General features: G+C 41.0%; 2 protein-coding genes and 1 long non-coding RNA gene across 7 annotated transcripts in view; 2 read left to right on the forward strand and 1 right to left on the reverse strand.

The window, feature by feature from the left end:
• The window catches only part of LOC106147739, a 12,844-nt gene extending 9,949 nt beyond the window's left edge, over nucleotides 1–2,895 (forward strand). Inside the window, exon 3 of one of the 2 annotated variants that reach the window (XR_001232666.1) lies at nucleotides 2,617–2,895. This is a non-coding gene — a long non-coding RNA (uncharacterized LOC106147739). Of the gene's footprint in view, nucleotides 1–36; nucleotides 403–2,616 lie in introns of those variants that run through there. The other variant, XR_001232665.1, reaches the window with a different exon arrangement.
• The window catches only part of Ap4s1 (adaptor-related protein complex 4, sigma 1 subunit), a gene marked incomplete in the record, with an annotated part of 47,872 nt that extends 41,985 nt beyond the window's left edge, over nucleotides 1–5,887 (reverse strand). Inside the window, 1 exon segment of the mRNA XM_013510385.1 lies at nucleotides 5,427–5,887.
• Strn3 (striatin, calmodulin binding protein 3) overlaps nucleotides 4,703–23,479 on the forward strand; it is a 107,168-nt gene continuing 88,391 nt past the window's right edge. For 2 of the 4 annotated variants that reach the window (XM_013510383.1, XM_005376968.2), the window contains exon 1: nucleotides 4,704–5,311. In XM_013510383.1, the coding sequence (XP_013365837.1) occupies nucleotides 5,033–5,311 (279 nt within the window). In that variant the 5' untranslated portion in view covers nucleotides 4,704–5,032. Of the gene's footprint in view, nucleotides 5,312–23,479 lie in introns of all 4 variants that reach the window. The other 2 variants (XM_005376966.2, XM_005376969.2) reach the window with 2 other exon arrangements.

Raw genomic sequence — 23,479 nt, forward strand, 5'->3', positions numbered from 1 at the left:
TTTTTTTTTTTTTTTTTTTCTGATTTGTTCTTTCAGAGAGCTGAGCGAATCTTCCTTTCTACTTCCAAAAATTAAAATATACCATCAGGCAAACGCTGACAAAGGCAAGTTTCAGACAAGTATCTGAATTCTTATTTAGATCAGATGTCAGGGTAGAATACAACTTCGTAAGTGACCTATTTGCTCACCCTTTGCCTAGAAGCATTTCCAAAAAAAATTTCACATTAAAGTATAGCAACAAATGCTAATAATGTAAATAGGAGATTAAAGCAGTCACACAAATATGTCAGGATATTTATATTTAAATTAACACTCACCTATATCTCACAACCTTTAAATAGGAAAATTGTCATTATCAGGTGTGGTAGTAATGCCTGTCATCCCAGTACTTACAAGGGTGAGGAAAGAGAATCACAAATTCCAAGCCAGCCTGGGCAATTTAGCAATCTAAGGAGACCCAGTGTCAAAATTAAAAATTAAAAACAAAACAACCCAAAACAAACTCCTTCCAAAAGTTTAGGCACAATACAATTTAAAATATCCAACTGCTATACTAAACCCTAAAGAAAATGAAATAAAGTGCAACTGGAGTTATTTTTAAATGACCTAAAGAATTCTTCAATCTTTTTTGTGGGTTAATTGTACATTAGGCTGGCCTATGCATAGAAAGATAAAACTAAAGGTTACATCATTTAAAAATATATTATAAATGTTTTTGTGAAATTTTGCCAATTTAAAACATTTTCCAAGGGTCTGAGGACATAGCTCATGGTAAAGCGCTTACCTAGTGTGTGGCTCTGGATTTGATCTCCAGCACTAGGGGGAAAAAAAAGAAAACATTCCCTGAGGTGGGCTCTCTAACATAATTCCCAGGCCAGGTGTCCGTGCCTAGTATCATTCTTTTGAAGACTGTCCCCTGCTGCTCCAACAGGAGACAGACCACATTTCCATGCTTGTTAAATTATTACCTTGGAAAGTTTTGGCAGTTGCCCACTTCGTCACATTTTCCAGTCATTTTGCTCTCCTGTTTACAGATCTGCTAGCTCAAGCGTAGCTGATGTCCAGGAAGGACTTGGCTCCAGGCAATCATTTCTTTTTTTTTAACCCTTTTCAATTTTGACATCTTTGTGTTAGCTATTACAAAATATTATCACAGCCTACTTTTTTCTGACTCATATTACTCAGGAGATAATTCTGGAATGAATTGGGACTAGAATTTTACATAGTATCCTGAGTTTCTTAAAGCTTTTGGTATCTATTTTCTGTAATACGTAAAGGTCTTTTCCCTTTTCTTTTGTATATGTATATGATTTGAGCAATCCCAGTGCCCTGCTTGTATTCTTGTAACTTTTTTAGTTACAGGCAATTACTATCATGAGAAGTGGACATGTGAACTCATTTGGCAGATCAAACCTACGTGCAGGTCAAAGCTGCGTCCTCCTTTTCTGTTCTATCCACATTTTGCACTTGGTTTGCTCCTGTAGTTTTGAATGTGAGTCAGTGCTTCTCAAAGATCTTCCCCTGGACTTGAATATCTGGTCTCTCCGTTTACAAGCACCTTGTCATTCTCCTGAGTGACTGAATCCCTCTAGGACTACCAACCATGCAAATGATTCAGGAACCAGAGATAGTAAAGTGGCCACTGGTAGAACAGTAGGAAGCAAAGTAGTGAAGGGAAATTTTGTTTCTAAATACTCATATACACTTATACAAAAGTGGCAAGTACTGCTTCCTTGCTAAAATGACCAAGGGCTTATGTACTGCAAACATATACTAATAAAAAATAAAACAAAATCACCAAGCTCTCTTTATTTCTGCTTTCTCCAAACCCTGGACCCCAAGGAGATAAGAACACATATCACGGGGCTGGGGATTTAGCTCAGCAGCAGAGCGCCTGCCTGGCAAGCTCAAGGTAGTGAATTTGATTCTTGGTACTGGGGGGTGGAGGGGGGGAATACATACCACAACTTTTGTAGATGATGCAAAAATTAGTGTGGGATGATTAGGATCTTAGATAATGACTGAAATAGTGTTTACAACTGGTTTGTGCTCTTTGGTAGGATGCCAGGTGCTACACATGGTCAATGTGGTATAAAATTGTATGTTTAGATGAATAATTACAACAGTATTAATTCTTAAAGACAGTCAAAACTCCTTCTATATCTATTATTGGAATAGCTGCTAAGAAGGTATCTGTCTGTTTGCTATTCCTGATTTATTTCAAAGGCTGGACTGCCAGGTGTGGTGGCGCATGCCCGTAACCCCAGTACTCGGGAGGCTGAGGCAGGAGGATTGCTGCAAGTTAGAGGTCAGCCTGGGCTACATAGTGAATTCAAAGACAGCCTCAACTACAGCCAGATCTTGTCTCAAAAGGGAAAAAAAAAAAGAAGAAAAAGAAAAAAGGTTAGACTTTACACATTTCGCTAATATAATATTGTAACCTGCATGGAAAAACAGAACATTAAAGGTTAGATTTTTTTCCCTTTGGAGACAAGTGTCTTCTTTAAAATTCTTCAGGACTGAACTTGATATCCCCACCTCTCCTCAGTCCAGATGAACGGACAGAATATGCAGGTGCTGGTACCAGGAGGTCTAACTCTAGCTTCATTTCCACAGGGAAAGGAAGGCGGGGGCAGGATCTAGAAAGGAATGCAGCAAACCTGGATAGGTCTATTATCTCATTGTAGCCTCTCCCCAGCAACACACTTGTACATGGAGAAATGATGATGTGGACGCTGAGGCTCCTCCATCTCCTTGCTTTGAATAAATCCCTTTTTACCAAAATAAATGTTCTCCTTTGCTTTGGTTGGAGGGAGGCAAGCAAATGAACCTAAGCATATGACTATGAGTGGCTGGTAACAATATATGTAAATAAAATATGACAAGTCCCTCTGGTCAAAAATAGCTTAAGTACACAGCTGTGAAAGATTAGCTATGGGAAAGGAAAAAAAAAAAAAAACAGATCAAAGACATAAAGCTGAGTGTAGTGGTGCACACCTGTAACTCCAGCACTTAGGAGGCTGAGGCAGGAGAACTGTCATGAGTTCAAGGTCAGCCCGGACTACATATAGGGAGTTTGAGTCTAGCCTGAACTACATATTGAGATCCTGTCTCAAAAAAATAAAAAAGGTATTCTTGAAGCTTGGCATGAGGAGATTTTGTGGGCAGGGAAGAGGGATGAACAGGACTGATGAAAGAACAGAATAGGAAGTTTCAAAGGGGAGGATGAGCACAGGAAATGACTCAGCCACAGATGAGGGAGAAAATTCCAGTTAGGTAAGGTGTAGGTGACAATGTTAGGAGAGCTCATTTCTTATATAGAAACTCACTACCATGTCCTCAGGAGTTATGGACACAAAGTGCAATGTGTTTAGTCTACAGAAGAGAACATTTTACAGCTCCGTACTTTTGTTTTGTTTTGAACAGGCTCTTGCTAGTTAGTCCAGGCTGAGCTCACTATATGCCCTCGGCTGGTCTTGACCTTGTGATCCACCTGCTTTAGCTTCCCAGTGTTGGGATTACAGGTACCGGCCACCCAGCAAGTCCATCTTGCCTGTACTTTTACTACTCAGGCAGTTTCAGTCCATCTTCCTCTTCGTTTTGTTTTCGGTTGAGGCAGGATCTGACTAGCCTGTAACTCCTTTCGATCCTCCTTCCTCAGCCTCCAGAGTGCTGGGATTATAGGCGTGCTCCACTATACCTGTTTTTTTTGTTTTTTGGAGACAAAATCTCACTATGTAGTCTCGGCTGTCCTGAACTGAAATCCTCTTGCGTTGGCCTTCCAAATGAAGGGGTTACAGGCACGTGCACACTATTGCACTGAAAAAACATTTAATAACCTAGAAAAACATCTTTAGCTGTTCATTTAGGATTTTATGTTGTAGTCACCATACTTTTCCTTACTTAAAATTTTTTTTTTGCGGTCCTCTGGGGACTGAACCTAACCTATTTCGACAGAAACATCCTACCATTCGCGGTACATTGTGAGCTCTTTCACCTTTAAAACATCGAATTGTTTAACAAGCCTCCTTCAGAGTTACCTTCTCTCCTTCTGCCCCTCATCCTCAAGATCTAAAGGATTGCACGACCCCTTCTTCTCCCAAGAGAAAAAGCAGAACTCTCGCTCCTGCTCCTCTTTCAAACTCCCACAACACGACCCATCCCAGGAGAGGAAGGAGGGGAACAAGTTACGACAGGCGGGCTGGGCGCACAGAAACGGGGACCGGAGCCCAGGAATCAGTCACCAAGTCCGGAAGCATCTGGGCTGGCCGCCAAATGAGAACACCTCCCAAATCCCGGAAACCGGCGCTAACAAATCAGAGACAGAGCGAGTGACAGGCGGAGAGAGAGGCCCGACCCCTCGGGACGGCCCGAAACACGCCAAGAATGCAGGAGAAACGCTAGGAATCCGGGACAGACCGCGGCCAGAAACAAGCAGGGCTTAAACCCAGCTCCGAACGCAGGCACATCGCCGAGACCGTGGGGTAGCAAGCGGCCCCCGGGGGCGGCCTGCGCGAGGACGAGGCCACGCGAAGCCAGAGGTCGCCTAGCTCCCAAAAGCCTGAGCCCGAGTCCCCGCGTCGGCGGCCGCGCGCAGCGCCGGTGTGGGGGCGGGGCCGAGCTCGCCCCGCCCCCAGCGCCGAATGAGTGCGTGCCCAGTGCGCGTGCGTAGGGTGAGGCCGGACTCTATTTGGCTATCAAGCGAGTGGCGGCAGCGGCGTTCTTTTCCCGGCAGGCTGTGCGAAGCGGCGGCCCTACGTCTATCCCCTTCCCAACCCTGCCCCTTCCCCCGCTCCGCCGCGGCCCCCCTTTCCCCAAAGTGAGTGAGTGAGACGGGCAGATGGAGGAGGGACTGTAATGGCGGCGGCCGGCAGCTCCCTGCTCTGACCCACGGCAGGCACACAGCAACGACCCCCCTCCCCGTCCCTCTCCCGGCCGGCCTCCGCCCGCCGTCGGCGCGGGGCCACCCTCCCTGGTGCTTCCCCCAGCCGTCGGCGTCTCGCCCTCCGCCCCGGCCGGGGCCCCACACACAATGGACGAGCTTGCCGGAGGCGGCGGCGGCCCGGGGATGGCAGCCCCTCCCCGGCAGCAGCAGGGACCCGGGGGGAACCTGAGCCTTTCGCCCGGGGGCAATGGAGCGGCGGGCGGCGGAGGCGCTCCAGCCTCCGAGGGAGCGGGTCCCCCGGCAGGCCCCGAGCTGTCGCGGCCGCAGCAGTACACTATCCCCGGGATACTGCACTACATCCAGCACGAGTGGGCTCGGTTCGAGATGGAGCGAGCGCACTGGGAGGTGGAGCGGGCCGAACTGCAGGTACCTGGCCGGGGTCGGTGTCAGGACGGTGGCCGCGGCGGGGTTCCGGCCGGGGGGTGGGGCCGGGACTCCCTGCAGCCGGAGCCCGCGTCCGGGGAGGCCGGGGAGCGCCTACCTGTGCGGCTCGGGCGGAGACGGTCCCCGCGACGGGCTTCCGCGAGCCCCCTCCCCCTCCCCGCGGACGCCGTTCCCCGGCCCTCACCAGCTGCGCCGTGCGGGCTTCCTCGGGGCAGCCATTTTGACTTTGAGTATGGCGTCTGCGGGGGCTCCTCCGGAGGCGGCCTGCCCGGGCTGCGGGACGCGCGGCCGAGCCCCTCTCCGGGAGCCGGGCGGGGGCTGCGGGGCGCCGAGCTCGCGCTCGCTCATTCTCCTCGCGCTTGAGAACCGAGGAGACGGGCCGCGATGGGCACGGTCCCCGCTTCCCCTGAACCCCCCCTTGCGGAGTTGGCCTGTCTGCCCCCTCCGCCTCCTGTGCGACTTGGAGCGCAGTTGCCCCTTGACAGCCGCGCTCCTTTCTTGGGCTGCTGTCGGGCGCGTGAGTTCGCGGCGGACCTGTGAAGTTTTGCCTTCCCAGCGCCACCTCTCGAGTGCCTGCTCACCTGGGATGCTGCGTTACTCCCTCGGATTCCCCTTAGTTTCCCACTGCCCCCCGACGCCTTCGACGCTGAATGTTTCTTTCTCGAGAGGGTTCTCTTTGAACCTCCCTCCTTCAGCTCTTTTTAATGGATACGAAGCCAAGTTAGATTCTCTGTGCTGTGTTTGTGAAACGACTGAGAAGAGAACTGACCTTAGTTTTGAAGTATAGGTACTAACTCTGGAAGCAAAGTTAAATGTACTTAGTCACTGAGGGCCTCAGAACTCTGTAATTTTCTGTGCGAGTACAGAGTAGTAGAGCTCCTTGCTCTTGCTGTGAACTTTTGATAGTTCAAAAGTTCCTAGCTTTTGGGACATTCTAGTAGCGTAGGGCTCGTGTCGTGCATTTCAAAATTTTTGCATCTTTTTGAAAGGATTCTTGAATTTCTTTTGTATATTTGTGTTTATTTTTAAATTCTTTTCCGGCGCAAATTTAGGCTTAGAAGAAAAAATACGCATCTAAGTAGTATTGCACCTGTTCTTCATACGGCTTTATATTTAGGGTGTAACTAGTATTTGTTCGTTGTCATATAAAACCATATGGTGAATAGTTAGGAACGATGGAATGTTGAAAGCAGGAAGATTAAATTCATGTAGAAAGACCGTCTTCAAATATAAATACTTTGATATGAACTAGTAAACTTTTGACTCTACAAAGTGGGTCAAGTTACACTTTTTTTTTTTTGGTTCCAGGAATCGAACTCAGGACCTTGCGCTTGCCGGGCAGGCGCTGTGCCACTGAGCTATATCCCTGGCCCAAGTTAAACTTTTAAAAAGTAAGAATGTGTAAATACTCCTCCAACCCTTCTGCTGGAAATTGAACCCAGAGCTGTCGCAGGGAGTTGCATTCTTAGCTCTTTTTTTTTGTTCTGTTTTTTTTGAGACAGGATCTCACAAAGTCTCTAAATTGTCCAGGCGGGGCTTGAAGTTGAACTCCTGCCTCAGCCTCAGTCTTTCAGAGTGCTGGGATTACAGATATGCCTGGCTAAAATAAATATTTTGACATGTTTAGTTAATTTGATATTCTAAAGTTGTGCTTTGCTATTCTATTGGTCTTCAAAAATTTAGTTTTCAGTAGTCCAGTCAAAATTGCTTGTGGCTTGTGTATATTCCGCCTTAAAATACTGTACTTGGATTTATGTAGTTGCTAGTGTACAGCTTTTAAATACATTGCGGCAAACATCATTTTCTGCGTGAGTAGAGAAGTTAGTAAAGCACTTATTTTTAAAAATTGCTTTGGGGCTATGGCTCACTAAATACATCTTTTTGTTTGTTTGTTTTGTTTTTTTCTGGTACTGGGCATCGAACTCACAGCGTCGTGCTTGCCAGGCAGGCGCTGTACCGCTGAGCTAAACCCCTAGCCCCTGGCTCACTAAATACAACATCAGATTCTGATAGGGTTTTTGACGTTTGTTCTGTTGTACATAAATTTTTATTTTAATGCTTTCCTGTTTTAACGCTTTTCAATTTAGCATTGCATTTGTTCCTCAAAAGTTTCACTTTAATAGCTGAGAAAATTTATTTAAATTAATAAAACCTTTACATTAGTGAAAGTAGTTTCTGCCCTCTCTTTTTCCCTTCCACATCTCTTCTCAGTAGCAACAGAAAAGGCAGTTGAGGAAGATTGTTTTTGCTTGCTAGCTTTCAGGTATTTATTGGCTTGGTAGTTCTGATACAGCGTCTTAAGATTGTTTTGAAAAAGTATTGCTGCAATATATCTAGACTCTTAATTTTTTCCAGAGGTTTTGTTATTTTACACAGATTTTTTTGGAATAAAATGTTCGTGGATTTTTGTGTGTTGTATTTCTTTTAAATGTTTTATTGAGTAATAAGGTTTCAGGTTTGTGTCTAGAAAATCGAATTTGCTTTAAGTGCCTTCAGTCTCTATAAGGTTGTGAGATGCATATTTAAAAATGTATGTGTTGAATCAGTATGTACATATAAAAATGTTTGGTTTAGTGAAGCATCAATAGGTTTCACCTGTAAACTTAAACTTATATTTAAGAAAGATCACTCAGGAATGAGATATCTTTGTATCATCACTACATATAGTCCTGGGTGCACAATGTCCATTATTCACCTTTTCAGTAATAAACACAAAGAGGTTTACGTATACCTGATATTGATACACAATTTTTTTTCCCCTCCGGTACCGTGAATCGAATTCATGACCTCGCGCTTGCCAGGCGGGCGCTGTGCCACTGAGCTAAATCCCCAGTACCTGATATACAATTTTAATATGGAGTATTTTCCTAGTTTTGGAAAAGATATTAAAATGGAACTTTGTAGTGTGATTCTGTTCTCTGTGTACAGGATTTGAGGTAAAAGTATGTCTTAGATATTTGAAGCAAAACCATGAGATAAGCTTTCTTCTTTCTGTGATGCTTCTTTTCCTTGGGACTCAGTTAAGGCATTGTTAAGGACAATGGTTGCTAAATACCAGATTCAAAATACTTACTGAACTTTAGGAAAGTATCCTAGCGGTTGCCTTATCCTCCAGAGATGTGGATTGGTTTATTATAGTGCTTGGAAAAAAAAGGACTATTCATGGGTTTTGGCAGTTCGTGTTATATACAAATTAGAACTCATTTAATCAGCACTATAACCTTGTGAGGCTGGTATTACTCCTGTTGGCAGATGAGACAAATTAATAGGTTAAATAACTTTTTCAAGGTCTTCCAGCTATAAATTATTGCACCTGACATTTGAAACCAGGTTTATGTGATTCCAAAGACTAGTTTGGTTTTTTTGTTTTTGGAGACAGGGTTTCACAAGGCAATTCAGGCTGGCCTCGAACCCACTATACAGTTCAGGCTGGCCTCGAACTCACTGTGTAGTTCAGGCTGACCTCAAACTTGGAGTCATCCTGCTGCCTCAGCCCCTTGAGTACTGGGATTGCAGGCATGCGCCACCATGCCCAGCTCAAAGACTGTAGTCTTACTGTCACCCTTGTAACTACTTGGTTATACTGTTTGTCTCGGTTTTTGTGTTTTTTTTAACTTCAGCACTGAAGTTGATCTCAGGGCCTTATGCATGCTAGGCATATCCTGTATCACTCAGTCCCTCCTACACCTCAGCCCCTTAGCATTTTTTGTAGAAGTGGAATTTGACTTACAATTCTGTGTCAAACACCTTGTGTGTACCACCTTATTATGAAACATTTTATCGAGCCTCCATGGTGCATGAGGCCTAGTTTATACATATTACAAATGTGATCTGGCTGCGCTTGGTGGTGCAGGCCTGGAATCTACCATTTGGGAGGCTGAGGCAGGAGGATCTTTCTGAGTTTAAAACAAGCCAGGACTACATAGTGAGTTCAAAGCCAGCCTGAACTACATGAGACCCTGTCTCAAAAAATCAAAACCAAAACCAAATATATCCTTATATTACCCATAGTTGGTGCATAATAAAAGTATTTGTTATATACAGTGGTTATTTGCAAACAGCCAACATATGTTACAGCTAATAAAAATTTAAAAATATGATATAGCAAATACATAGAAAATAGTAGTCCAGGCAGTTATAAAACTACTGGTTGTCCAGCAAATATAAAAGTTTTAATTTCTGTTTGCATACCCTGGCAGAGAGATTGGTCATAACATGACGTGTTGCTATCTGTAGCTTTTCAAGTTAACAGATGTTTTGCTTGTATTCTTCATTTCTAAGGGAGAGAGCCTATAACTTCTCCTGATAACTGTTTTTATTGTCAGGGTTTCGTAGGCTGGCCTAGAGTAAGGATGTGCAAATTCTGAGTGCCTTTTTCATGACAAATTTTTGTAAATTTACTCTGATATTACAAAAAAACTAGTGGCTCAGTTTTCTGTTTGAGATGATGGTAATAATAGTTAAATTTTTAAATAGAATTAGAGCCTACAAATTTAGGTTTGTTTTTTTCTTTTTTTGGTGCTGGAGATTGAACTGAGGACCTTGGGCGCTCTAGGCAAGTGCTGCATCACTAATTTGCATCTCTAGCCCTTTAAAGATTTTTTAAAATTTTAAGACAGGGTCTCACTAAGTTGCCCAGGTTGGGCTTAAATTTGCTATCCTGCCTCAGCCACCCCAGTAGCTGGGATTACAGGTGTGCTGCACCACACTCAGTTGTTTTCTTTTTGAAGCTCTGGAAAAACAGTTTAAGAACTATAGTTCTAGAGATTTTTTTTTTTTTTTTTTGAGACCACTGCGTAGCCCAGGCTGGCCTTGAACCAGCCCCTTAATCATGGTAAGGTGATCCTCCCACCTTAGCCCTCTAAGTGCTGGGATCACAGGTGTGTATTACCACGCCAGAGTGGATTTTAGAGTTTTCTTAATTCTCTTCCGTTTATTCACAAACTTCACTTGGTAGTCTGCACTTTTGTTCTACTCTTTCCGTTAACCTTTAAATGCTTAGCGTTCCATTTTTGGAACGCCTATAACAACTGAACTCAATAAAATTTTTTCTCTTGAAATTCTTGTTCCTTGAATTTTTTTAGGTACCATATGTGAATTTCATGTAAAATTTTTTAAAAAATTACAGTCTTCGGGCTTAAATTGGTTCATTTTTTTCCTGAGCATTTGTAGAAACTTTTTCTCTTTTGATAAACCTTCAGATTGCTAGATCCTGTGGCTATGTACGCAACCTATACTTTGTACTGTTGATTATTTCTTCTTCAGAACCCTTTCCTTTGGCTTCTGTATTCCCCATTTCCCTTATGATCTGTTTATTACTTTAAAAAACATTTTCTCTGTTCCAAGTTTTGTTTTTTTTTTTGTACTGAGAATCAAACTCAGGACCTTGTACTTGTCAGGCAGGCGCTTGTGCCACTGAACTATATCTCCAGCCCTCTTTGTTCCAAGTTATTAACTGGGGTTTTATTTTTCTTACGATTTTCAGTGTGTATTTTGTTTGCAATCCAAGTTTTAGCAGCCATTTACCATCTTAATACCTAACATTTGCTTATTGTTTGTTGTTAGTGGAGTGCTTCAGTATTTGCCAGTTTAATCCTCAGAACAACCAGATGAGTTTGGCACAACTGCCTCCCCTCTCCACAGGAAGGTGGAGGCTCAGAGGTTAATCTGCCCACGATGGTGCAGTTAGAAGGCAGCAGAATCACTGGGATTTAAAACTGCCTGTAGAGGCTGTGTGCTCCGCCAGGACATTTTTTGGCTTCCAGATGTCCTAAGCACATTTCTAACTTCCTGTTTAACTCTTCTACCTCAAATTCAGTACATCTGTTCTGTTGCTCTCAGATGCTTGCCTCTTCCACCCTACAGAATGCACTTAACTTGTTCCTTCCTTATTTACTGTTAATGTTATCCGAAGCCTTCCAAGCACTAGGTACTAGACAGATTTCCAGTCGATGGGTCCTCTCCCTCATCAGTATCTGAGTTTTATTGAGTCTAGCATAATTATTTTTTCTGTGAATATATTTGAGTGCTACTTTCTGCTAGATACTGGGTATAACTGTGTGTAAAACAAAGACCTTGCCCTTATGGAACTAGAAATAATAAAATACTGTAAGTGGCAAATTAAGCAGATGGTGACAAAATAGATAGTGATGGGAAACTTGTGTATAATTATAATGGGACTTTAAATAGTTGCAAGTGTTTATTCGGCACTTTCTTATCATGTTTTCATACTAAGCTACATCCCCATCCATTTAATTTTTTTTTTTAATTGAGGAATTGAACTCAGGACCGTGTGCTTGCCAGGCAGGTACTTGTGCCACTGGGCTATATCTTTTTTTTTTTTTTTAAATTTTGAAACAGGATCTTATTAAGTTGCCAAGTTGCCCAGGCTGGACTCAAAATTGAGATCCTTCTCCCTCAGCCTCCCAGAATACTGGAATTCATAATGCACACTTATCTGTTGGACATTATTTTGAGTTCTTCAGTATGTACCTTAACTCATTTACTTTTTCTTAAAGCTCCCAAAAGTGTGCTTTCAAAGTGTTTTTAGTAATACTAGAGATTGAACCCAGGGTCACTCCACTGAGTTACTTCTCCAGCCTTTTTGGTTTTCATTTTCAGACAGAACCTTGCTAAGTCACTACATTGCCCTGGCTGGGCTTGAATTTTTGATCCTCCTGTTTCAGCCTCCCTCTGTGGTGGAATTACAGGCTTGTGTCATCATGGCTAGGTAGATCTGAATACAGAGAATACATGACTATGTAAAGAAGATTCTACTTGGAAGCAACAGCATTAGCGTAGGCTCTAAAGCAGGCAAGAACTTTGTTGAAAGTATGGGAACTGAACTGTAGTGATTCAAAGAATGGGCCATGTAATACAGCCCCACTGTGCTAAAGTAGATTCTAATTGAGTGATTCTTAATTGGGGGGGATTATAATCTCCTTTACATATATAAGAGCTATGACCTTTTCTAGTTTTGTTATTTTGTTTTCTTTTTATTTATTTATTTTTGTTTGTTTGTTTGTTTTTCTGGTACCAGGAATCGAACTCGCGACTTCGTGCTTGCCAGGCAGGCGCTGTGCTGCTGAGCTAAATCCCCAGCCCCTGTTTTCTTTTTAGAAGAGTTAAAAAATCTTGCCTGAGCCGTGTTGGTGGTGTATACCTGTAATCCCAGCACTGAGGAGGCTGAGGCAGGAGGATCAGTTCAAATTCAAGGCCTGCCTGAACTATATAGTGAAACCCTGTCTCCAAAAACAATTTTTTTTTTTGGTCTGTACTGTCCATGATGCTGGACCACTGACCTAGGGAAGTAACCCAGATTTAATTTCTTTTCACTTCGCTGGTACCACTCTTTTAGTTCAAGGTGTTTCTCTCATATGAATTTTCTGGGATAATCTGTTTCTTTCCATTCAGTTCCTCTCTTTTTAAAAATTTAACCTAGTATAAATAGCATTATATATGATGTTGCTTTAATATTTCATTATGGAGAATTTCAAACATACACAGAAATCATATAGCATTGTAACCTACCATAATCTGTAACTTATCTTAAATAGTAACTACTCATGGCCAGTGTTATTTTACCTGTACTTTATCCACTGTTTCTTGCCCTAGCTTGGTTCATGAACTTAATTTTTTCTGATTGATCAAGCATTGATTCATATGCTTGCAATTTGGATGCAGCCAGAGTCGTGGAAAGAAGTAAGTTTGTGAACCGAGGTACCGCTGTGCTGTCTTTTGAAGCAAATCCCAGATTTGTGTACCTTCATCCATGAATATTTCAGCACATGCCTAAAAGATAAGTGCTTTGAAAGACAACTACAGTATTGTATACCAAATCATTAGGACACATTAGCAGTTTTTTTAAACTATTATCCAATATTCATTGTTGAAATTTCCAGTTTTTTCAGTTATACTTAAATAGTTTGCTTGAATCAGGATCCAGAAAACACATAATTGGAACCGTCTCCATCTTTGTCAGTTTTTTGTTGAAATCAAGTCAAGGTTCCTTTAAAAATTCCTAGACTCTGGGTTTTGTGGAACTCTTACCTGTTCTGTGGTTTAACATGTGTTTGTTTTCCTGAAAACTGTAGTTTGTTGAATCTAGATGCTTGATCAGAATTTATTTATTTTCCTTTGTGGGGGAGAGATGTGGAAGGCAAGACAGTTTTCCAGTGATGATGTGAGCTTCTATCAGAAGGTACATAATAATGGTTGTCTTGTGATGTTAGCAGTTGTTTGATGTTAATGGTTAAGAATACTCATTCATTAAGACCATGCAAAGTTTTAAAAACTTCATATGCTGGATGTGGTGGTACATGATTGTATCCCAGAATTTGGGAAGCTGAGGTGAGAAGATAGGACTATATGGTGAGACACCATCTCAAAAAACCAAAACCAAAAAAAAATTAAGAAGTGGAGATGTAATTCACACAACATAAAAGTCTTCCTTTTAAGTGTACATTTCAGTGGTTTTTAGTGTATTCACTGTGTTGTGCCAGACATCGCTTTTTGATTTTAGAATATTTTCATTGCCCCAGAAAGGAACCATCTACCAATTAGCAGTTAGTCCCAATTACTTCCTTTTGCTGACCAGTATAATCGGCTTTCTGTGTATGAGATTTGCCTATTCTGGATGTTTCTTATAAACAGAATTATATATGGCATTTTTATTTACTTGGCATGATATTTTCCAGGTTCATCCCTTTTGTAGCATTTGTTAGCACTATGTATCTTTCTAGAGTTGAATAATACTTACATAGACATACTGCGTTTTGTTTATCTGTGATGGACATTTGGATGGTTTATATTTATTGGCATTATTGTACAGTGTAGTGTACAGTACATAATACTGTTATGAATGTTTGTTTTTGTTCTCTTTTGGTAGGGTTGTGTTTTCAGTTCTTCTGGGTGTATATCTTGGATTGAATTAATGGTTCATGTTTAATTTTTGAGGAACTGCCAGATTATTTGCCCAAGTGGCAATATCATTTTACATTCCTGCCAGTAAGGTAGGAGGGTTCCAGTGTTCCACCTTTTCTTTTTAACCTTTGAATTATATTTTTATTATTAAAGGTTTTCTTTCCAAAAAGATGCTTCCTGTAAATTTATTTTTCTTTTGATTCCCGAATGTGTGTCCTTCCTCTCTCAGGCATTCTCTCCTTTTCCCTACCTCTCATAAACTGTTTTTTAAAGCAGTTGTAGGTTCACAAGGCCAGGTGTTGTGGCACATGCTATCATCCTAGCGCTCAGGATTTTGCATAACTCCTCCCCCTTCAGCCTTTTCCATCAGCATTCCACTCTGACTTTGTTATAATTGCTAAACCAACACTGACACTTTATCATCACTCAAAGATGATAATTTGTTAGGTTTACTCTTTGTCTTATATGTCCTGTGAGTTTTGACAAATATACACTGACATTTAGCCACTTTTATGATATACAGAATAATTTTTACTGCTCTAAAAATGCTCTATGCCTCTCCTGTTCTTCCCTTCCAAATTTCTGGCAATGATACTTATTTTTTTGCCTCTGTAGTTTTTTGCCTTTTCCAGAATGTCATGTAGTTAGAATGATATAGTATGTAGCCTTTCTACTTAATAATATGTATTTAAGGTTCTCTGTGTCTTAGTTACTTTCTTTGTACAGACAAAATACCTGACATGCAGAGTTGAAGGAGGAATGGATTATTAAGCACAATTTGTAGAGGTTTCAGTCCATAATTGGCTGGCTCCAAGGCAGGGTGGCATGGCAGAAGAGAACAGCAGTTCATGGTGGGCAGACTATAGCAAAGCAACAAAGCAGAGAGAAACAAACATTTTTCTGGCCTGAGTACTGTATGCAGGGGACCTGCCCAAGGGCAGGTGTAGCACTCATAGCCATAATCTCAGCATTGGACCGTGAATCACAAACTCTAGATTCAGCCACCTATGAAAAGCCTGACCCCCATGACTGTATTGAGGCTTGAGGGGACATCGAGACACAAGCTATGACAGTGTCTTTGTATGTGTGTGTATACCAGGGGGTCAAACCCAGGATGCTCCACTACTGAGTTATATCTGTAGCACATTTTTTAAAGTTTTCATTTTGAGACAAGATCTTGCTAAGTTGCCCAGGAGGGACTCAGACTTGTGATCTGCCTGCCTCAGCCTTTCTAAGTGCTGGGACTACAGGTAAATGTCACCTTGCCCAGTTTCCTCTTTTTTTTGTGGCCTGATCATCTTTTCAGAGCCTAATAATAGTCCATTGTGAAGGGATCATAGTTGATTCACTATTTGAGGGGCATTCTGGTTGCTTCCATGCATGCTTTGGCAATTCATATATAAAGCAGCTGTTAAGCATTCATACACTAGGTTTTTGTGTGGTTGTAAGCTTTCAAGTAATTTGGGTAAATAGCAAGGAACTTGATTACTGGATCATATGATAGGGGTAAACTTAGTTTTGTCTTAAATGACCAGATTGTTTTCCAGAGTGGCTGTGCCATTTTGTATTTTCACCAGCAGTGAATGCCTTTCGAAGTTCATTACCAGAATTTGGAGTTGCTAGTGTTTAGATTTCACACCTTCTGATTGGTGTGAGGTGGTGTCTGGTTTTTTAAATTTACATTTTCCAAAATGAAATATGTGTGATATAGGGGAAGGAAACTCCCAACCTGCTAGATGTCTGAAATACAGAGTTCATGTTTTCTAAAACTGAGGAATAAATTCTAGGAACAATGGCGGTTAAGAGGAAGAATTTATTGAAGAAAACTTCTGTCTAAGAGGGACAGAAAGGGGCCCAGAAAGTGGGTTGCCTGCTGACCTACTTCTCAAGGGTGTTTTATTGAGCAAAGCCTCAAGGTGAGTCGGGTTCAAGGTGGGACAGAACTATAATCATTCAGTAAGATTACAAGTGTAGTCATTTAGGTAATACTGATCCAATGGAAAATCACAAGGTAGGTACGAGGTGGGACAAAACTCTGGTGAACCAATAAGGTTACAAGTATAGTTGCTTGGGTAGTATTGATTAAATGGGAATCAAATTGGAAAGCAAGTCATGTAGCAAGCCCATGTGGGACAGACACAGACTTTCTTGGAAGGAGTGGGTTAAGGTTTGGTTCTCCACCCCAAGGTGACTGATGCCTATTTAGAATATCAATCACTGCTGTTCTTCCTTAGGAGAAGTATATGACTTAGTAGTACTTTTTCTTTTTCTTTTTTTTGATATTGAGAATTGAATCAGACACATGACCTCCTGCGTGCCAGGCAGGCGCTATGCTGCTGAGCTATGCTCCCCCACCAGTAGTTCTTTTTCTTGAAGCCTGGCCTTCAGTCAATGTGCCTCCAGCCAGTGTGGTCTTCATTGATGTCTCCAGGGCCCAGCCCTGACTGCCTATAATATTTTCACCTAACTTTGTTGTCTATAATATGTTGGGCTGGCTTGCTTGCTTGCTTTCTTTCTTTCTTTCTTTCTTTCTTTCTTTCTTTCTTTTTGGTAATTGGAATCGAACTCAGGACTTTGTGCTTGCCAGTCGGTTGCTGTGCCACTGAGCTAAATCCCCAGCCCCGGGGCATCTTTTTTTAAGTGCACATTTGCTTTAGTAAGTGGTCTGTTTACAACTTTTGCACATTTTAAAATTGTTTTCTCTGTAGCTTCTTCCTTCTGAAATTGTTTTTAACTGGGATAATGTTAGGTATTATTTTAGTCATTTATACGTATTCATTAAGTAGCACTGTGTTTACTTTTATTACTTACAACACCTGTTACATATTTATCTTTAAACTTTTTAAATGGCTTAATCTAAGCCATTTGCTTTTGGCTCACCCTCCAGTGAAGCTACAAAAGGCAGTGATTAAATTTAGGGGTATTCTGGGCATGGTGGTACACACCTGTAATCTCAGCACTCAGGAGGCTGAGGCAGGAGCGTCTTTGTCAGTTTGAGACCAGCCTGGGCTACAAATTGAGCTCACGGCCAGCCTGAACTGTGTATCAAGACCCTGTCTCAAAAAGACCAAAAAAAAAAAAACCACAAAAATTAGAAAAATTTAGGGGTATTTATAAGGTCTGTAATTGTAAGAGTGAGATCGGTAATGGCTCCCAAACCTAATCAACCATTATACTCATTTAAAATGCTTAAAAAATACGGATTTTTAGGTTCTATCCTTGGCCATAGTGATTAAGCATCTAAAGTGGTATCTGTGTTTCAGAAATGCTTGCCTGACCATTGTGATTACCATCCAGTTCTGTAAACCAATAAGCTGCATGGCCAAATAATTTTTGTGTATATGTTGCTGGGGACCCAACCCAGGGCCTCAGAGATACTGAGCTAGTGCTCTACCACTGAGCTGCATACTACTAAATTTTTTTTTTTTAATGTTGAGAGAGTCCGTTGCTCACTTGCTCAGCTTGGCCTCCAAATTCTGGTCCCCCTGCCTCAGTCGCTGGAGTAGCTGGCATTACAGGTGTGTTATTACACCTGAGTAAATCACTTTTTTTTTTGCATGTATGTGTATATGTGATACTGGGGACTGAACCTAAGGCCTCAGTCATGCTACACAAGCATTCTACCACAGGATTACATCCCCAGCCCACTAGTATTGGTATTTTAAGCTTCAATAAATCTATCATTCCTTTCTTTGTGATTGGTGATTTGCACTGCACATGCTTGTATTTTTTTTTTTTTTGTACCAGCAATTGAACTCAGGACTTTGCGCTTGCCAGGCAGATGCTTGTGCTACTGAACTATACCCCCGGCCCACATGCTTGTATTGTTGCACTTCTATTTTTATCATTACTTATTTTCTGTTTCCTGGTACAGTGAAACTATTTGTTAACAGGAACTTACTGTTTTGAATATGCTAGGACTTTTTGTTGGATTTGATTGACACATACAGTGGTGTTTGATTACTTAGATGAAAGCATTACATGTCCATGTAGAGAACTGTAACACTTGTTATTATGTATGTATTTTTTGTCTTTTTTTTTTTTTTTTTTTTTTTTTGAAACAGGATCTCACTATGCAGTTTAGGCTCACTTTGTAGCCCAGGCTGGTCTCGAACTTGCAATAATCCTCCTGCCTCAGCCTCCCCGAGTGCTGGGATTACAGGTGTGCAGTTTGTTAACCTTTAATGAATACCTTCTTCATGTTCCATTTATTTTAATTTTCACATCGATCCTACATCATAAGTAACTTTTTATTTTAGAGAGAAAGAAACATTCACAAGAGGTTAAATAACTTCACTCATCATTAAACAGCGGGAAATAAAGCCAGGTGATATTTTTTGCCCAATACTGGTGATATTTTGTGCCCAATGTGTTTCTAGGTAATAACCTCTGCTTTGTGTTTATTGGGGCCACCTAAGTGGTAAATTGTAAACAAATGATTAGTGAATAGGCTCAGTATGACCAGATTTATTTATTATTTATTTATTTATTTATTGTTTTTCTTCCAATACCAGGAATTGAACTTATGACCTTGCGCTTGCCAGGCAGGCTTTGTCCCACTGAGCTCAATCCCCAGCTCAGTATGACAAGATTTTTTTGTTGTTGTTGTTGTTGAGACAGGGTCTCACTATGCAGTTCAGGCTGGCCTTGAGCTCACTTTGTAGCCCAGGCTGGTCTTGAACTCACGGCGATCTTCCTGCCTCAGCCTCCCAAGTGCTGGGATTACAGGCATGTGCCACCATGCCCGGCTATGACAAGATTTAAAAGGTGAATAGTTAAGTGCAGTAATTATAAATATAGGTTTGTAGTGAAATTTGGGCCATCTCTAGACACATTTTGGAAAGAATTCTGATCCACATGTGGTGGCACATGTGTATAATTTTAGCAGTTGTGAGGCTGAGGCAGGAATTCAAGGCCAGTGTGGGCTACATAAAGAGACCCTGTCTCAATAAACCAAAAAAAAAAAAAAAAAAGGTGATTAAGAAGTTTTTAATAGTGTATTTTGAATAGATAATGTGTGGTTCAACAGTAATACTCACCGTGAGCTTGCCTGCTCTCAACCCTACCATGTTAACTGACCACTCACTACTGACCACTTTTACTAGTACTGTGTGTTTCTTTATAGGTAGATATAAACAAATGTGCATTATTTATTTTCTTCTCTGATGCAGCATGTAGTAAACTATTTGTCTTATGTATAACTTGTTTCCCTTAACATGTCTGGGAGATTTTTTCAAACCTGCTAAATAGAGAGCATCCTCCATTTTTATGACAGCTGCATGTATTTTGTGTGGATGATTTAAGTAGGCTACTGAGACTGGGATGATTGTGTTAGATTTTCACAAAAACACTTGCAGCTGCTTTTTTTATTTTTATTTTAAAAAATTTTTTTGGTACTGGGAATTGAACTCAGGAACTTGTGCTTGCCAAGCAGGTGCTTGTGCCGTTGAGCTATATCCCTGGCCCCTTGTAGCTTCTTAAAATAGTGGTTTTGTTCTTTCTTAAAAGTGTGAGTAACCAGCCTTGCTGCTACTGTTGTATGGCCTTTTTTGTTGTTGCAATTACTATTAGCTGTACAAAATTTAGAATTTAAAATTTTTAGATACTAGTTTATTATTTCATGGCTTTCATTTAAGAGATTAAGATTAAGGGTCATAGGATGCTTTAACTTTGTGTGGGTGTGTGTTTCGTTTCTTTTTTTTTTAACTTTTCGAGGCAGAGTCTATACAGTTCAGGCAGGCCTTGAGCTCACTTTATAGCCCAGGCTGGTCTTGAACTTGCAAAGATCCTCATGCCTCAGCCTCCCCAGTACTGGGATTATGAGCATGTGCCACCATGCCCAGCTCCTCGTTTTGTTTTGAGACAGTGTCTTTGCAGTGCATTCTTTTTTTTCTTCTTTTTTTTTTGTTTTTTTGGGGGGTACCGGGAATCGAACTCACAACCTTGCACTTGCCAGGCAGGCTCTGTGCCACTGAGCTAAAACCCCAGCCCCTGCAGTGTATTCTTGAGATCTTCCTTCCTTAGCTTCCGGAGTGCTGGGATTATAGGAGGTGTGTGCCCACCACAATGGGTTCAAGATGAAGGGATCAAATTCCCCCCGTCTTTTGCACTCATGTATATGTATACCCACTGTGAGAGTGAAGAGTGTGGCACATAATAGATGTTGGCTGAATATTTGTTGAGTGAGTAGGTTGCTGAGAACATTTCATTAAATTGTATTAAAGCCCACAGGATGGAGATAATGTGTGAGGAGCATGCTGTTTACTCTTCCTCAGCCCCTCATTTGATCTTGGAATGAAACCAAACTCTCTTTATTTTATTAAAATAATTTATCTCCCCTCTCCAGGGAAATGGTATGTCAGAAAAATCAAAGTTTGATGAAAATAAATTAATGCTTTTTTCCTTCAAAAAGAATGTTTATGAAGAAAGCCTAACAACGAGGCAGTGCATAGAATAGCAGTTTCATATTATGTGACATAAATCAACTGTATAAAAAAGTACATTGAAAAAGTACAGATGTTTTAAAATACTTAGTGATTTTTGGCTAATGGTTTATTGGCAACTCCCAGGGCAGCCTTGAATTCACTTTGTAGCCCAGGCTGGCCTAGAACCCTTGACAATCTTCCTGCCTCAGCCTCCTGAACGCTGGGATTACAGGCATGCACTACCACACCAGCCTTTGGCAACTTTTTCTTTTTAGCCTTTCAAAATTACTTAGAAAACATTATAAAATAGGCATTTACTTTTGTTACAATTAAGTTTCATAAGTGAATTTTTTTTCTCTTTGTGGTACTTAGTTTTGAGTCAGTGTCAAAGTTATTCAAACTGGCTTCAAATATGTGATCTGCCTGCAGAGTAGCTGGGATTACAGTTGTGTGACATCTCACCTAGCTTCATTTAATTGTGTTACCTTTATGAGATACCTTTTTTTTTTTTTTTTTTTTGGTCTTTGAGATAGAGTCTCGCTATGCAGTTCAGGCTGGCCTTGAGCTCACTTTGTAGCCCAGGCTGGCCTCATACTTGCAATGATCCTCCTGCCTCAGCCCCCCAAATGCTGAGATTACTGGTGTACACCACCATGCCCGGCCTACACTTTTTAAAATTACAAGGATGCGTGAATTATTGGTGAACAATGTCACATGTCTGCTGATAAAAGGCTACAATGCCTAGTAAATATACCTGAACTTGAATCTGACTCGCATTAATTTCAGCACTAGCATCCAAAGTTTCTGGCTCCTCTAAACCTTCAGCCTTAGCAGCTCTGTGACTCAGTATATGTCTTTACCTCCTACTTAACAGAAAAACAAAAAAAAAAAAAAACAAAAAAAAACCCTGAAACCCATCAGATAGGAAGTTCTTTATATTTTTGCTACCAAATCTACAAGTTGAGTATGTGCATGTTTCCCTTTCTCATAGTGCTGCTCTTAAAATGGGAAAGACAGTGGTATGTTGGTTTACTCATTTTGTTCAGTACCTCCTGTGGTATTAGGTGCTGTAAACAAGATAAAGTCTTTGCCCTACTGGAGCTTAAGTTCTGTTGGGTAGGGAAAATAAAATAATGTCTAATGGCGGTAAGTGCTATAGAGGAAAATAATGCAGAGAAGATTGATGAGTAGTGGATTGATATGTAAGAGATACTATTTAAGTAGGGTCCCTGGGGAAGAACTTTCTACTGAAGATGAGATTATCTTTTGTTTTCTTGCATCCTCCATTGCTGTCTTCTTTTGTGTTAATAGGATATTTTCTGGTGTACCTTTTTTTTGAAGCAGGGTCTCTCTGTGCAGTCCCCTGAGCTCATTTGGTAGCCCAGGCTGGCCTCAAACTCACAACAGTCCTCCCTCAGCCTCACCAGTGCTGGAATTACAGGTGTGCACCACCGCGCCTGGCTCTGGTATATCATTCTAACGCTTTTTGGTGTTTTACTCATTTTGTTTTTTAGTGATTGCCCTGGGAATTATAGTTAACGTCTTAATTTGCAGCAGTGTAGTTTGGATTAGTACCATTTGAATTACAATTATTTATAAAAACTTTGTTCATGTACAACTTCATTCTTTGTTCTTTGTGCTGTTATCGTACAGATTACACCCATTCATTTATAGGTAGCCAGCAGGTTTCTAATTATTGCCTAATGCGGTTGTCTTTTAAATCAGGAAGAAAAACTTACCAGAAATACATTTATACTGTCTTTTATGATGAACTGTAACGTTACCTTCCCTGGTGCTCTTTATTTTCATGTGGATTTGAATTACTGACTGTGTCCTTAGAGCTGAAAGACTTCCTTTATTTCTTTAAGAGAAAGCCTACTAGCAGCAAGTTTTTTGAAGTTGTGTTTTATCTGGGAATATTTTAATTTTTCCTTCATTTTTGAAAGATAGTTTGTTGGATGTTGGTAGTCATTTTTGTTTCAGCCCTTTGAATATATCATCCCACTGCTATCATGGATTCTGATGGAAATTCAGCCACTTTCTTAAGGTCTCTTGTTGAGTTTATCCTACTTGCAATTGATTGAATTTCTTAAATGTGTAGGTTAATGTTTCTCTCAAATTTGTGGATAGTTTGGCCATTAATTTCTTCAAATAGTTTTCTGTCATTTGCTCTACTTCCTTTATTTCCACTGTACATAAATTAACGTACATGATAGTGTCTCATAGGTTTCTAAGATTTGTTCATTTTTCTTTTTTTTTTTTATTTCTCAGACTGATCTATCTTGAAATTGCCTGATTCATTTGTTTGTTTGTATCTGCTGTTGAGCCTCTCTTCTGAGCTGCCTTTTGAGACATGTCTTGCTGTGTATTTCAGTCTGGCCTTGAACTTAACTGTATAGCCTAGAGTGTCCTTGAACTTGTTGCAGTCCTCCTGCCTCAGCTTCCGGAGTCCTGGGATTAAAGGCATGGGCCCTTTTACTAAGTCTTTAATTTCTTCATCTTAGTTCTAGAATTTCTACTTGGTCCATTTTCATAATTAACTCTTAGTCTGGTAAGAGTTCAGTGTTTGGGCTTCCACAGAAACTCTGTTGACTCTATTTTGCCCTTGTGTGTATGCCATACTTGTTTCTTGCATGCCTATTAATTTTTTGTTGAGCAGTGGGCTTAGTGGGAGGCAGTGCTGAAGAGTCGAACAAGCACTGTACCTCTAAGCTTCACCCCCTTACCGCCATCCCATCTCTTTGTCTCAGTGTATAAATAAGATGGTAACTGAAAATGAAATTCTCCCCCTCCTCAGAATTAT

The sequence above is a fragment of the Chinchilla lanigera genome, unplaced genomic scaffold (assembly GCF_000276665.1).
Source record: "Chinchilla lanigera isolate Chin_1 unplaced genomic scaffold, ChiLan1.0 scaffold00008, whole genome shotgun sequence".
Taxonomy (NCBI): Eukaryota; Metazoa; Chordata; class Mammalia; order Rodentia; family Chinchillidae; genus Chinchilla; species Chinchilla lanigera.